The 16,792-nt window shown below is 43.1% G+C and overlaps 1 protein-coding gene across 6 annotated transcripts in view; it reads left to right on the top strand.

The window, feature by feature from the left end:
• The window catches only part of LOC138767101 (cryptochrome-1-like), a 47,549-nt gene that overhangs the window by 997 nt on the left and 29,760 nt on the right, over nt 1-16,792 (top strand). For 5 of the 6 annotated variants that reach the window (XR_011358769.1, XR_011358770.1, XR_011358767.1 and 2 more), the window contains exons 1-5: nt 5,699-5,738; nt 7,637-8,061; nt 8,783-8,899; nt 9,073-9,223; nt 15,713-15,853. Coding sequence is in view for 2 of the 6 variants with exons in the window: in XM_069944353.1 (XP_069800454.1) it covers nt 5,706-5,738; nt 7,637-8,061; nt 8,783-8,899; nt 9,073-9,223; nt 15,713-15,853 (867 nt within the window). In the remaining 4 variants the exon portion in view is untranslated. Of the gene's footprint in view, nt 1-5,698; nt 5,739-7,636; nt 8,062-8,782; nt 8,900-9,072; nt 9,224-15,712; nt 15,854-16,792 lie in introns of those variants that run through there. The other variant, XM_069944355.1, reaches the window with a different exon arrangement.

Raw genomic sequence — 16,792 nt, 5'->3', positions numbered from 1 at the left:
CATATAATACAGTACAGGACAGATATAATACAGTACAACATGCATATAATACAGGACAGGACAGATATAATACAGTACAACATGCATATAATACAGTACAGGACAGATATAATACAGTACAACATGCATATAATACAGGACAGGACAGATATAATACAGTACAACATGCATATAATACAGGATAGATATAATACAGTACAGCATAGATATGATACAGTACAGGATAGATATAATACAGTACAGGATAGCTATAATACAGGACAGGATGCATATAATACAGTACAACATGCATATAATACAGTACAGGACAGATATAATACAGTACAACATGCATATAATACAGTACAGGACAGATATAATACAGGATAGATATAATACAGTACGGAATGTATATAATACAGTACAACATGCATATAATACAGTACATGATCGATATAATACAGTATAGGATGCATATAATACAGGACAGGATAGATATAATACAGTACAACATGCATATAATACAGTACAGGACAGATATAATACAGTATAGGATGCATATAATACAGTACAGGACAGATATAATACAGTACAACATGCATATAATACAGGACAGGATAGATATGATACAGTACAGGATGCATATAATACAGTACAGGATAGATATAATACAGGACAGGATGCATATAATACAGTACAACATGCATATAATACAGTACAGGACAGGACAGATATAATACAGTACAGGATGCATATAATACAGGACAGGATAGATATAATACAGTACAACATGCATATAATACAGTACAGGACAGATATAATACAGTATAGGATGCATATAATACAGTACAGGACAGATATAATACAGTACAACATGCATATAATACAGGACAGGATAGATATGATACAGTACAGGATGCATATAATACAGTACAGGATAGATATAATACAGGACAGGATGCATATAATACAGTACAACATGCATATAATACAGTACAGGACAGGACAGATATAATACAGTACAGGATAGATATAATACAGTACAGGACAGATATAATACAGTACAACATGCATATAATACAGTACAGGACAGATATAATACAGGACAGATATAATACAGTACAGGATGCATATAATACAGTATAGGATAGATATAATACAGTATAGGATAGATATAATACAGGACAGGATAGATATAATACAGGACAGGATGCATATAATACAGTACATGATCGATATAATAATATAGTATAGGATGCATATAATACAGGACAGGATAGATATAATACAGTACAGAATAGATATAATACAGGACAGGATAGATATAATACAGTACAACATGCATATAATACAGTACAGGACAGATATAATACAGTACAGGATGCATATAATACAGTATAGGACAGATATAATACAGTATAGGATAGATATAATACAGGACATGATCGATATAATAATATAGTATAGGATGCATATAATACAGGACAGGATAGATATAATACAGTACAGAATAGATATAGTACAGGACAGGATGCATATAATACAGTACAGGACAGATATAATACAGTACAACATGCATATAATACAGGACAGGACAGATATAATACAGGACAGATATAATACAGTAAAGGATAGATATAATACAGTACAGGATAGATATAATACAGGACAGATATAATACAGTACAGGATGCATATAATACAGTGCAGGATAGATATAATACAGGACAGATATAATACAGTACAGGATAGATATAATACAGGACAGATATAATACAGTACAGGATAGATATAATACAGGACAGATCAGCATGAAACCCGCTGGGATTCTGTAGGTGTGAATCTGCCCTTAAACACATTTAAAAATCATCGGCATCAACTGTGCCGTGGCCAGTGTTTGGCTGAGCAACAGTTCAATACAGATCTATACATCACTAAAGAAAATCTCCATGAATACTGCTGAAGAAAATCTCCATAAAATAATGAGGCTCTTGGCATACAATTTGCAAACAGTGTGAACCACCCCACCACGTTAAGGTGGCCTCATGCCGGGATGGACCCTACACTAACTATGGCTTGTTCTGGGCTACTAATAAGCCTATGCTCTGGGCATGCAGGATCCAACTAATACTGGCAAAAATAACCACCAGGGTGGGATTGTGCAAGAGATTGTAAATTGTCAGAATTTTTTTTTTTCTTTTCTGTATCCAATGGTTGTAGCAAGTTTTAGATCTCACAGGCCACTCACAGGCAATCTGTAGCCTTAAAGAGGATGTACCATCAGGTACATCCTCTTTAATCTGACCCACGGATAGAACGGCGCCGTCACGGGGAAGCTGGGAACCAGGCTGGGGCTGAAGCACAGAAGGCTGGAGGTTGGTCCGCCCCCAGTGGGGGGGAATTCCCTCCCCTCTATGACGCGGCTCCAGTAATGCTCAGTATCTGTATCCAGCCTGGAGTCTTCCCTCCCTTTTGGGCTATGTTCACACAGCGTAAAAGTACGGCCGTTGTTGCCATCGGCAACAACGGCTGTACTTTGTACGGTGTGGAACACTGCCTGTTCTTCTATGGGATCCCGGCCGGAGCATATGCACATCGTATACGCTACAGCCGGGATCCCATGCAGCACCGCAAACAACTTACATTGCAGCCGCAGAAAGACCTGTCAGTTCACACAATGAAGCGAGCGGCTCCAGACGCTTGCTTCATTGTGTGCTTTGAGAGTTCTGGTGCTGGAGCGCACGATGCGCCCACATCAGAACACCGCGGCCGGAAAGATCATCCGGCCGGTACTGCAGTACCGGCCTGGATGATCTTTGCAGAGACCGGCCGTTCTGTGACCCGGCCAGGTCACGGAACAGCTCGTTTCTTACAGCGTGTGAACATGGCCTTAGGCTGCATTCACAATTTTCATGAATACAGTCCGCCCACACAAGATGTGCCACGGACTGGATTTACAGACCTCCTGGCATCATAATGATACATGATGCCGAGAGGTCCGTGAATCTAGTTCATTGCACATCTTCAATGCACGGACATTGGTCAGTGGTGAACCTTGTCTGCCACTTCTCAGCCCAAACCTCAAACCTATCAGGATCCATTTAAAACTATGCACTCTCCTTTATTATACTAAACTGTGCAAAGCAGTTAAAGGGATGTCATGCTGTCGGAAGCATGACATCACAGCACGGCGGCGTTGCAGTGCCGCCATTCTGTGCTGTGACGTCAGCTCCAGTGGGCCTCTCTTGGTCCAAGCTGTGCATCTTCAGAAGTACCCCTTTATTATCATCTGGTAAAATTGACACTTTACTGCAAAATGGTACCTCACTGAATCTGTTGTAGGGTAAAAACTGTGCCAAATCAGAGTATCAAGTACATACATACACATCTTACATACATACACCTTAGATACATACATTTTGCATACATACACCTAACATAAATACACACTTCTTACATACATACATACACACATCTTACATACATACACCTTACATACATAAATACATACATCTTACATACATAAATACATCTTACATACATATATACATCTTACATACACCTTACATACATAAATATACACATCTTACATACTTACACCTTACATACATAAATACATACATCTTACATACATAAATACATCTTACATACATACATACACCTTACATAAATACACCTTACATAAATACACACATTTTACATACATACACCTTACATAAATACATACATCTTACATACATACATACACCTTACATAAATACACACATCTTACATACATACATACACCTTACATAAATACATACATCTTGCATACATACACCTTACATAAATACACACATCTTACATACACACACCTTACATACACACATCTTGCATACATAAACCTTACATACATACATACATACATACATGCATACATACACCTTATATACATAAATACACACCTCTTACCTTACATACATGCATACATACACCTTACATACATAAATACACACATCTTTCATACATACACCTTACATACATACACATTACATACATACATCTAACATACATACTTGGCATACAGAAACCTTGCATAAATAAGTTCATATATCTGCTCCACTGTTTGGATACCATGGTGAATTTTGTCACCACATATAATTAGGTAAGCATATTGGTCACACAAATCCAGCAGTGGACCTTTCACGTCTTCAGGTTAGCCTGCCTGTGTAGGTTGTGTAGCTAAGGTGTGTATCCAGTGTGTAAGTTGATATACACATGCGGCAGGGTTGCATTTCATTCAGCTGGTTGCTTAGTGTTCTCGGATAACTCTCTTGGGTAAGGTAAGCAAGCTGGTGTACCTGTAAAACTATGGAACATTAATGTTGGGCTGTAAAAACAGGTTCAAAGAAGGCACATGTAGTTACAATATATGCTACAAAAACCATTTGCAGCTCTATATATATATATATATATATATATATATATATATATATATATATATATGCAGTAATACAGTGTGACTGTGAAAGTATTCAGGATTTTGACAGCCCAGTGACTCTATTGGGTGGAATGAGGCCTGAAACATTTGCAAAGACAAATAGTGTTCTAAAAATCATAGGGTACTGCAGTCCTCTGATTTAAAAAAAAAAAAAAAAAAAACACACTAGAGAAAAATTAGGGCATGCTACGGGTGTAATTTAAATGGGCTTTTCAGTGAAAAACGTTGTATTCTAATGAACTGGTGTCAAAAAGTTATACAGATATGTAAATTACTTCTATTTCAAAATTTTAAGTCTTCTAGTACCTATCAGCTGCTGTATGCCCTGCAGGAAATGGAGTATTCTTTCCAGTCTGACACAGTGCTCTCTGCTGCCACCTCTGTCCATGTCAGGAACTGTCCAGAGCAGTAGATGTTTTCTATGAGCATTTGCTGCTGCTCTGGACAGTTACTGACATGGACAGAAGTGGCAGCAGAGAGCACTGTGTCAGACTGGAAAAAATACACCATTTCCTGCAGGGCATACAGCAGCTGATAAGTACTGAAAGATTTGACATTTTGAAGTAGAAGTAAATTAAAAATCTATATAACTTTCCTTGGTTTGAGAAAAAAAAATTAATTCAGAGTACCCCTTTAATATGGTAAACTACTGTACACCAACCTTGTCAAGTCCAGCACCAATGCTGTGGCTCATCCCAATGTCCCTGTGGCCACAGTAGGTTTGGATTGTCAGAAACAGAGCAGGAAGAGTGCCCTCTTGAGGCAAGTGGGGGCCAGGAATCTGGACTCGACAAGGTGAGTATGCCCTATTTTACCATCCTACACCTCTTATGTGTTTATATACCTGTACACATGGGAATCTCTGCCTTCATCACTGTGCCGGCTGTCGTAACGTACAGGCTGCAGTACTGAATACATTTCCCCTGTATGCACATCATCAGGCTGGCTATTTCCAGCACACTCAAGGTCTTGCAGCAATATAATAAGTCTGGTCTATCCAGTCTATATACCTCTAGGCTCTAACGCTGTTTGTAAGAGCATGCTAATAGAAAAGCTGCTGGGATTGAAATGATGGAGGAAATACAAGAGCAGACATGCTGTAATGGATAATATTTAGACCTACACCCAGGCCCTCCTTCAGCCCTGTGTAGTACTTTATATTAAAGTCCACCTCAGCACTCCCTCTTACACACTTTTTTTCACTATCCATAGAGCAGCGGTTCCCCAGTCAGTGGCTCAGGATCCACATGTGGCTTGTCATCCCTTACTGTGTAATTGTTGTAAGTGATAACTAGTGCTAACTGTTAACATTATTGGAGACATATCTTAAATGGGCACTGTGATTACTGATAAATATTGTTAAGTCAGCAGGGAGGTGATATATTACATCTTGGCAATTTACATAATTTATTTTACAGCATCTTTTCTATATGAAATACGATGCTATAAATTCGCCCACTAGGTGTCTCACTTACTGGAACACTGCAGTCAATGCTTGGACTTAGTAACAGCAGGAAAAAGACCAAATACAGGAAGCGATGCCGGTTGCTAAGATGAATGCTGATTGACCAGCAGCCAAGGAAAACATATATATACAGTATATATATATATATATATATATATATATATACAATGGCACCTTGGTTTAAGAGTAACTTAGATTTAAGAGTGTTTTGGTTAAAGAGCTCACAGTTTTTCAAAATTGTGACTTGGTTTAAGAGCATTGCTTTGGTTTAAGAGCTTCCTGTACTGAGTGGGAGTAAGGGAGGGGCATGGTCTACATAGTGGGGTCTACAGCCCTGTACTCTGACCCAGGAAGTCTCCCTCACCTTCCAAATCATAACAGATCCACTTCGGGCTGGGGCTTGCATCAGGGGACAGGACTGTGGAGGCAATCTCTACATAGCTGTAACCCCTCTCTCCCCGGGCAGAGAGTGCTGCTATACTGTGCCCACATCTGCTCTGCTCATTCTTTCATGCTCCCTGCAGTCTCTGTCCGCCCTTGTGTTTCCCATCCTCTCCATTACTGTACAGTAACTTATAATATCACATATTCTGCTGTTTCTGAATGTTTGTTTCATCTGTTTTACATGTTATTCAGAATAATAAATCATTATTTTTGGGGTGTGGGACCATTTGTCTGCATTTCTATGATTTCTTATGGGAAAATTTGCTTTGGTTTAAGAGTGGATTTGAATTACAAGCGCGGTCCCGGAACAAATTATGCTTGTAATCCAAGGCACCACTGTGTGTGTGTATAATATAATATAATATATATATATATATATATATATATATATATATATATATATATATATGTGTAGTGGTCAAAAAGTAAGTGGACATAAATTAATAACATTTACACACATTTAACTGGCTCTGTGAAACTGGCTCAGTTGCCCCTAGCAACCAATCAGATTCCACCTATATATATATATATATATATATAAAAATTTTACTTTAGTTATATCTTACAGTATCTACTTCATTTGTGTTTAATGTGGCCTCTGACTATCACTCAACGTTAAATGTGGCCCACCAGATACATAAGGATGCAGTGCCAGTACAGTAGCACAAAGTTTGAACTATTTTGGAGCTCACAGCATTATAATAAATGATGATGCCAAGTGCCTGAAGTCTGGTTTGCAGCACATAGTCTGTAAATACGGTCCTTGCACAGAACATATGAATAAGGCCTACGTTCTGTATTTCGGGGTGTATCGGAGATATAATTAATGTTCTTTTTTTAATGCTAAGGAAAAATTTCTACTTGAAAATCTTCAGTCATCCAGTACTTATCAGCAGCTGTATGTCCTGCAGGAAGTGGTGTATTCTTTTCAGTCTGACAGTGCTCTCTGCTGCCACCTCTGTCCATGTCAGGAACTGTCCAGAGCCGGAGAGGTTTTCTATGGGAATTTGCTACTGCTCTGGACATTTCCTAACATTGACAGAGGTGGCAGCAGAGAGCACTGTGTCAGACTGGAAAGAATATACCACTTCCTGTGGGACATGCAGCAGCTGATAAGTACTGGAAGACTTGAGTTTTTTTTTTAATGAAAGGAAATTACAAATATGAATAACTTTCTGAAACCAGCTGATTTGAAACAAAATAATATCTTTAAATGTGTATCTTTAAATATGTGATGTGTATTCTTATAAATGTTTTATTATCACATAGGCACCCTTCACCATGCCTCACCGGACAATTCACGTTTTTAGGAAAGGCCTCCGACTTCATGACAACCCTACCTTGCTGGCAGCACTAGAGTCTTCGGATGTCATCTTCCCAGTGTTCTTACTGGATAAGAACTTCATTACCTCCAACACACACATTGGATCCAATCGCTGGAATTTTATCTTGCAGTCTATTGGAGATCTCCACTGCAACCTTCAGAAGTTAAACTCTCGCCTCTTCGTCCTCCAAGGTGACTACAAACAAGTGCTGCAGGACTATGTGCAGAAGTGGAATATTACACAGGTCACTACTGACTGTGAAATAGAACCATATTACAGAGAGATGGATGAAGACATCAGAGCGATGGGTCATGAGCTGGGTTTTCAGTTTTTATCTCTGGTCTCTCATACACTGTATGATGTCAGAAGGTACGTAACACATATTTTTGTGGTTGGAACTCTTTAATTATTCATAGAAGGAAAAAACACAAGTGTGTGACCTAGGCCTATATCTAGAGACAATGGGGGAGATTTATCAAACATGGTGGAAAGTGAAAGTGGCTCAGTTTCCCTTAGCAACCAATCAGATTCCACCTTTCATTTTCTTAAAGAGTCTATGAGGAATGAATGGTGGAATCTGATTGGTTGCTAGGGGCAACTGAGCCAGTTTCACTTTACACCATGTTTGATAAATCTCCCCCTTTGTTTTTTTTAAATTAAACAAGAAATCTGATTGGTTGCTATTGGCAACTATTCCTCTGTTACTTTAATAAAGCTCCCCCTATGTTAAGTGAATGGTGACATTTAGAGTTGAGCAAACTTTGAGCACACTTGGGTTTGTCCCATCTCGAGCATGCAGCATTTAAGTAGTGGTTGCTGTGGAAGTTGGATGCAGCCCTAAGACTGCATGGAAAACATGGATATAGCCTATGGCCTATGGGTGTATCCATGTTTTCCAGGACTCTCTACAGCTGAATCCAACTTCAGCAGTCATAACTAATCAAATGTTGAGCGTACTCAAATCTTGCTCAACTCTAGTGACATTATCACAGCACTTAGCAAGGCTGGGAAACTTCTTTAAAGTTTCTTACAACATAATCTTTGATTTTTATCTACATGTCTAACAAATATTTCATATGTCATTTACCAGAATCATTGCGCTGAATGGTGACAGAGCACCCTTGACATACAAAAAATTTCTCCATATTTTGTCCAGTCTTGGTGATCCCGAGCCACCTGCTCAAGAAATAACAGAAGAACATTTCAAGTGAGTATTCAAAGCATCAGTCTTTCATATATATGAAAGAATAGTAGGTGGCTTCTTGTCACATAGTGGTCACTTCTTTCAAGTCATTCTGTATCCAAATTAATTATTTATTTGTCCTTTTCCCGACTATTTACAATGATTGACGTATAATTCCCTTCTTTGTTTCATTGTAGGAAATGCATAACTCCAGCTGACACTTATATTAACGAAGAACACGGAGTACCTCTTCCAGAAGACCTTGGCGTACCTAGTTGTAAATCAAGCATTTGGATAGGTGGCGAGTCACATGGTCTAAGAAGGCTCGAGCAACATCTAGAAAAACAGGTAAATGTTTTTCAGTCATATTTTGTATAGTTGTCAAGGGGAATATTGGCCGGATACAATCCATAAATTTGAATGAAACTGCTTAAAAAATTTGCATAAGCGCATTTATAGGAGAACTAGTTTATCATGAGTCGATCAATTCACAAAGTAGTCCCTGTATATACCATACACATAGAGTCACATAGGCATTGGTGGCAATGGAATTAGATCCATACTAAAGGGAATGTGTCAGCACCCAGACCTGACCCGAGGAGCTGACAGTGTGCAGTAGGTGGTAGTATACTAGTGAGCAGGTTAGCTCTGCCAATTTTTGTCAGTGAAGGCGATGCTGAACAAGATCAATTCTCCTACTGTAATAATGAGTCAAAGAGGAGTCGTGGTGTAGCGCTCGTGGCACTCCTCACCACTCCTTCCTCCTCCCTCTTCTGTATGAATATTCTGTGCTGCCTGGCCTCCTGCATGTTTGCACCACCTTCCGGATCCCGACATGCGCTACTGATGTCACAGGCCTGTGTGCCCCTGACATTCACTGTCATAATTGACATCAGCAGCACATGTGCAAACCAGGAAGGTGGTGCAAGTGTGCAGGAGGCCAGGCAGCACAGAATATTCATTCCGAAGAGAAAGTAGGAAGGAGTGATGAAGTGTGCCAGAGTGCTACACCATGACTCCTCTTTGACTCTTTATTACAGTAGGAGGATTGATCTTTTTCAGCATAGCCTTCACGGACAAAATAGCCAGAGGTAACCTGCTCACTAGTGTACTAGTCAAACCAAAAAAGAAACAAGCTAAACACCATAATAGCGCACACCTCCAAGATAGAGTATATAATCAAATTTTATTTATACATGATTCCAAAGAAAAACAAGACAAAAAGAAGCACCATAACAAACATGATTAAAAACAATTAAAAAGCCATATAGGTATATGAACAATCCAAAGAGTGAGAGGATCGGATAGTCCTCTCACTGCATCAGGACATCACCAGAAAAACAAATCCTTCCTCATGGTCAAAACAATGTATATATGATAATATAGAAGGACTCTAACTTATTGTGCAGTATGGTAAAATACACAGACTGGCGTACAAGAAATAAATACAAAAATATAAATAAACCCAAACGTCTCAACTTATTCTCTAAATATCCTCTACTAATGTGTCAATGATTGTCACAAAATCCTAAAAACAACCTAGTGTGAGAAAGTGCTAAACTGTAAAGTGCTCGAAGTGCTGCAAACTATGACATGATATAACAAACATATGAAGGACAACTGAAACTCTAATTAATCAAGAACATAATCTTTATTAATGAAACAAATAAAATAGAATGAAAATAAAGGAAAACAATGAATCATGACTGGAAGAAAAAGATTAAAAACAATAAACACGCACATACAAACAAACAAACTTTTTCTTTTTCTTAATCTTTTTCTTCCAGTCATGATTCATTGTTTTTCTTGTATTTTCATTCTATTTTATTTGTTTCATTAATAAAGATTATGTTCTTGATTAGAGTTTCAGTTGTCCTTCATATGTTTGCTGGTGTGTCACTAGAACCCTTACATGGTTACATTTGAGCAACACCCTGTCCCCCATTTTGTGTATTTAAATTAACTTTATTTTGGTTGTGGGGGTACTTTGCATGACTTGAATTTTGTATATATGACATGATATAGATGCACGAATGTAATAAAACGCCAGAAAGGTAAGCACAAGTCACAAAAAAGTTTGTCTGATCACCCTGTGACCATGAGATCCGGTGTCCTGACTGAGACCCATAGCGTGTCGTCACCGCAGTGACTTCATGAAGTCACTGCGGTGACGACACGCGTTGGGTCATAGTTTGCAGCACTTCGAGCACTTTACAGTTTAGCACTTTCTCACACTAGGTTGTTTTTAGGATTTTGTGACAATCATTGACACATTAGTAGAGGATATTTAGAGAATAAGTTGTGACGTTTGGGTTTATTTATATTTTTGTATTTATTTCTTGTACGCCAGTCTGTGTATTTTACCATACTGCACAATAAGTTAGAGTCCTTCTATATTATCATATATACAATGGGGGACATGTATCAAAGCAAAAAGGCGTACTTTTTTGCGGAACGGGGCGATTTGCTAATATTTTATTCGCAAATGGCCGTTTTGCAAATAAAATATTCGCAAATCGCCACTGTCCGCTGGGTACGCCGGGGGGGCGGGGAGGGGGGGGTGGTGGAATAGGGGGCGCGGACTCAGAGTCTGTGCGATTTATCATTTTTTAAACTAAAAGATATGCCGAAAACCTACTCCACCTTTCAGGTGGCGTAGGTTTTCGGCTGTGCGCACCGACGCGCACAGGATTTATGTAGAGGCATTCTGCCTCTACATAAATCTCTGTAGCGCCCGAGATGCGGGGACATTTATAAGTCCGGCGTAAAAAACGTCAGACTTAATAAATGTCCCCCATTGTTTTGACCATGAGGAAGGATTTGTTTTTCTGGTGATGTCCTGATGCAGTGAGAGGACTATCATATCCTCTCACTCTTTGGATTGTTCATATACCTATATGGTTTTTTAATTGTTTTTAATCATGTTTGTTATGGTGCTTCTTTTTGTCATTTTTCTTTGGAATCATGTATAAATAAAATTTGATTATATACTCTATCTTGGAGGTGTTCGCTATTATGGTGTTTAGCTTGTTTCTTTTTTGGTTTGGTTTGACTCATTTGGACACCAAGCTGCACCCCCATTGGTATTAAATTGTGAGGTGAGCTCCGGGCTCCCTCTTCTTTGTTGTTTCACTAGTGTACTAGTGTGACACATTCCCTTTAACCACTTAAAGGAGAAGTCCAGCGTTTTCTGGCAGCTGGCGGGGGGATATTGATTTCAAGTAACAATTTACCTCTCCCAGTGCCCGCAGTGAGCAGCTGGAGCAGCCACGGGACGCTTGCCCGAAGTCACTTTTCCCCTGCGTTGTGATGACTTTACGACTCGAGGGAAAATACCTGTCTCGGCTGATGGACAGCCTGCTCGCCGCGTACACGGGGAGAGGTAAGTTGCTACTTAAAACGCCAAGCGTTCGTCAAAGCGGCACTAAGCCGCGAAACTACGGTCACCCACCTTGTCTCCCCCTGCGCACAGCAATAAAAGCTGGATTGTCTGAACACACTGCTGGTGAGTGCCTCCTTTTATCCTTTATTGATTGTTCATACAGCATGTTTATTTCGGATTGAGCACCACCACATACCGGACCCAGCCTGAGATAGTGCCATCTAGTGGAGAGCCAGGCAGTGGCATCACTTTTTTTTATTTCTTGTTGAATTAAAACGCCAAGCTTCTCCTTTAAGGACTCATGACGTCTCTAGCAGCTCGAACCGCAGCTATTACCCAGTGCACGCAGATTGTCGCACCAACTAATTAACCATTTCAATTTCACTATCAAGGATCCCCTATGGTCTAGTTGCTGGATATGTGTACCAGTGTTATCCCATAGGACAATGCTGCATTACCTCGCACCACCTCTATCAATAGTAGAGCGATGCAAGGATGAGCACATGTAAACATTGAAGAGGCAGCAGCACTCGTCCCCCTCAAACAGCTGATCAGCAGGGGTGCTGGGAGTCGAACCCTCTTTAATATTGATGGCCTGTTCTGAGGATAGCTCAGATGCCCTCTTTAATGTTATGCTGACAATATATCAGGGGCGCCGCAATCATGAGGCGACCTGAGTCGTCTGCCTCAGGCGGCGCCACCAGCTGTCTTCATGGGGGCGGCATTCAGTGGCAGATTATAATATGAGCGGTTCGGGCGGCCGCCCACATTATAATCCGCCACTGACTGTACCATGTACCGGAGTCCCCCCGCGCCCGGACAGCATCTGTAATGAGATGCTGTGAGCGGGGGAGACTGTATTCATAAGTGCCGCGCTGTAATAAATCAGCCGCGCGGTGCTGTTACTACAGCGCGGCGCTTATGAATACAGTCTCCCCCGCTCACAGCATCTCATTACAGATGCTGTCCGGGCGCGGGGGGACTCCGGTAAATGCATTCCACGTCCGTGATCCGTTAGGATCACGGAACGTGGGAATGCAGCCTTAGTCCCCCGGCTGATGTGTGGCTGCCGGAGGTGTCCCATCCTGTCTCCGGCAGCGCGCGCATCAGAGAGATCCCCGTGCGCCGGAAGTCACAGCCACAGGCACACGGGGAGCTCTCTGATGCGCGCGCTGCCAGGGACAGGACGGGACACTCCGGGCAGCCGCACATCAGCCGGGACCAGACCAGAGAGGCTCGACGGGGGAACGGATGGCAGGTGAGTTGTGTGCTGTTTTTTGTTTTTGTTTTATCTGCTGTGCAGGGGGGGGAGAGGGGAGGGGGGAAAGGGGACCATCCCCCATCTATAAGGGAGGGGGGAAAGGGGACCATCTATAAGGTAGGGGGGGAAGGGGACCATCTATAAGGGAGGGGGGAAAGAGGGGGACGATCTATAAGGTAGGGGGGGAAGAGGGGGACGATCTATAAGGGGGGACCATCTATAGGGGGGGGAAGGGGACCATCTATAAGAGGGGGACCATCTATAAGGGGGGGGACCATCTATAAGGGAGGGGGGAAAGAGGGGGACCATCTATAAGGGAGGGGCGGGAGGGGGACTGTCTATAAGGGGGGGGGGGAGAGGGGGACCATCTATAAGGGGGGGGAAGAGGGGGACCATCTATAAGGGAGGGGGAAAGAGGGGGACCATCTATAAGGGGGCATCTATAAGGGAGGGGGAAGAGGGGGACCATGTATAAGGGGGGGGAGGGGGACCATCTATAAGGGAGAGGGGACCATCTATAAGGGAGGGGGAGAGGGGGACCATCTATAAGGGAGAGGGGACCATCTATAAGGGGGGGAAGAGGGGGACCATCTATAAGGGGGGGGAGAGGGGGACCATCTATAAGGGGGGGAGAGAGGGAAGAGGGGGACCATCTATAAGGGGGGGGAGAGGGGGACCATCTATAAGGGGGGGGAGAGAGGGAAGAGGGGGACCATCTATAAGGGGGGGGGGGAAGAGGGGGACCATCTATAAGGGAGGGGAAAGAGGGGGACGATCTATAAGGTAGGGGGGGAAGAGGGGGACGATCTATAAGGGGGGACCATCTATAAGGGAGGGGGGAGAGGGAAGAGGGGGACCATCTATAGGGGGGGGAAGGGGACCATCTATAAGGGAGGGGGGAAAGAGGGGGACCATCTATAAGGGGGGGCCATCTATAAGGGAGGGGGGAAAGAGGGGGACCATCTATAAGGGGGGGACCATCTATAAGGGAGGGGCGGGAGGGGGACTGTCTATAGGGGGGGGGGGAAGAGGGGGACCATCTATAAGGGGGGGAAGAGGGGGACCATCTATAAGGGAGGGGGAAAGAGGGGGACCATCTATAAGGGGGCATCTATAAGGGAGGGGGGAGAGGGGGACCATGTATAAGGGGGGAGGGGGACCATCTATAAGGGAGAGGGGACCATCTATAAGGGAGGGGGAGAGGGGGATCATCTATAAGGGAGAGGGGACCATCTATAAGGGGGGGGAAGAGGGGGACCATCTATAAGGGGGGGGAGAGGGGGACCATCTATAAGGGGGGGAGAGAGGGAAGAGGGGGACCATCTATAAGGGGGGGGAGAGGGGGACCATCTATAAGGGGGGGGGAGAGAGGGAAGAGGGGGACCATCTATAAGGGGGGGGAAGAGGGGGACCATCTATAAGGGAGGGGAAAGAGGGGGACCATCTATAAGGGAGGGGGGAGAGGGGGACCATCTATAAGGGAGGGGGGAGAGGGGGACCATCTATAAGGGGGGGGAGAGGGGGACCATCTATAAGGGGGGGGACCATCTATAAGGGGGGGAAGAGGGGGACCATCTATAAGGGGGGAAGAGGGGGACCATCTCCTAAAAGATCAGCACCCTCCTCTCCTGACATCCTCTGTGCTGCTGTGACCTCTCCTAAAAGATCAGCACCCTCCTCTCCTGACATCCTCTGTGCTGCTGGGACTTCTCCTATAGGATTAGCACCCTCATCTCCTGACATCCTCTGTGCTGCTGGGACCTCTCCTATAGGATTAGCCCCCTCCTCTCCTGACATCCTCTGTGCTGCTGGGACCTCTCCTATAGGATTAGCCCCCTCCTCTCCTGACATCCTCTGTGCTGCTGGGACCTCTCCTATAAAGTCAGCCCCCTCCTCTCCTGACATCCTCTGTGCTGCTGGGACCTCTCCTATAGGATTAGCCCCCTCCTCTCCTGACATCCTCTGTGCTGCTGGGACCTCTCCTATAAAGTCAGCCTCCTCCTCTCCTGACATCCTCTGTGCAGAAAGGGACCAAACATTATGTTTATTGGGGACAGCAGTGGGGGGGGGGGCAGTAGTGGATTATAATGTGGGCGGATTGACGGGGGGGGGGGGGGCGTCATTCTATAGTTCGCCTCGGGCAGCAGAGAGGCTAGAATCACCCCTGCAATATATGTTATCCTTTGTTTTTCAGGGTTGGGTCTCACAGTTCAAAAAGCCACAAACAATTCCTAATTCCCTTCTTCCAAGTACAACTGGCCTAAGCCCTTACTTTAGTGTAGGGTGCTTATCAGTCCGAGTGTTCTTCCATAGACTTTCTAATATCTATGCTCAGGTGAGTCCGGTGTTACTTCATCTTATGATGCCTTGTTGTCATTCCAGTTATATAAAGGGGTTATCCAGTTTTATATAGATAAGACCTTCCTGTATATTGTGTAATCAAAAGCAACTTTATGGTATACTCTGCTTTAGATCTTTTCTTGCTGGGATAAAAAAAATACACTGACGATGAGAACCATCATATTCATTTAAGTGAATCTGTACCGGTCACCGCCAACCCCAAACTGCTGGTACTGTTCTCTGATGGCCATCATGCCATGTCTGGTCCCTGGGTCAGCCTTCCTCCTGGTGCCGGTATTGTGGTTAAAAAAAGTTTTAATCTGGCGGTGCGGGAAGTCAATGGGGCCTAGAGTATCCGTAGTCTAGGCCTGGATGGCAGCAGGGAGTGAGGCGCCGGCGGAATAAAACTTTTTTTAACCATAATACCGACCCCAGTTGGAAGGTCGACCCTGGGACTGGACATGGCATGGTGGCAACTAGAGAACGATTTGGGGTGGATGATGGCCGGTACAGATGTGCTTTAGGCTATGTTCACACTACGTATGGGTCCGGCTGTAGTTCGTACGCCGCCGTACATGTGCGGCTGAAACTACGGCCGTGGGAAAAATAGAAATGCGGCCGGATGCGGGCGAACCGCGAACATACGCCTGCAGTACAGTTATGCTTCCCTAGCTTGTTTTGTAGCGATCTGAAACAGGTCATTTACTTGGAAATCTTCGCCCAGCCCAATAAAACACACAGAACCTTTTGGATCTAAAAATCAAGTTAAATTTGGCTGAAATAAGTACTCAGTACGGGACCGCACTGTAATGCACGGCCGTGAGTTGGAACAGTTCCGTCCTCAAACAATGGTCTTGTTCATTTTTCACGGCGCCGTATACGATTCGGCCGTAAGCTCATACGTAGTGTGCATTGTGCGGCCGTATATCGTATA

The sequence above is a fragment of the Dendropsophus ebraccatus genome, chromosome 11 (assembly GCF_027789765.1).
Source record: "Dendropsophus ebraccatus isolate aDenEbr1 chromosome 11, aDenEbr1.pat, whole genome shotgun sequence".
NCBI lineage: Eukaryota > Metazoa > Chordata > Amphibia > Anura > Hylidae > Dendropsophus > Dendropsophus ebraccatus.
Note: the sequence above shows the minus strand (reverse complement) of the source record. Positions and strands in the feature narration are given on the sequence as shown.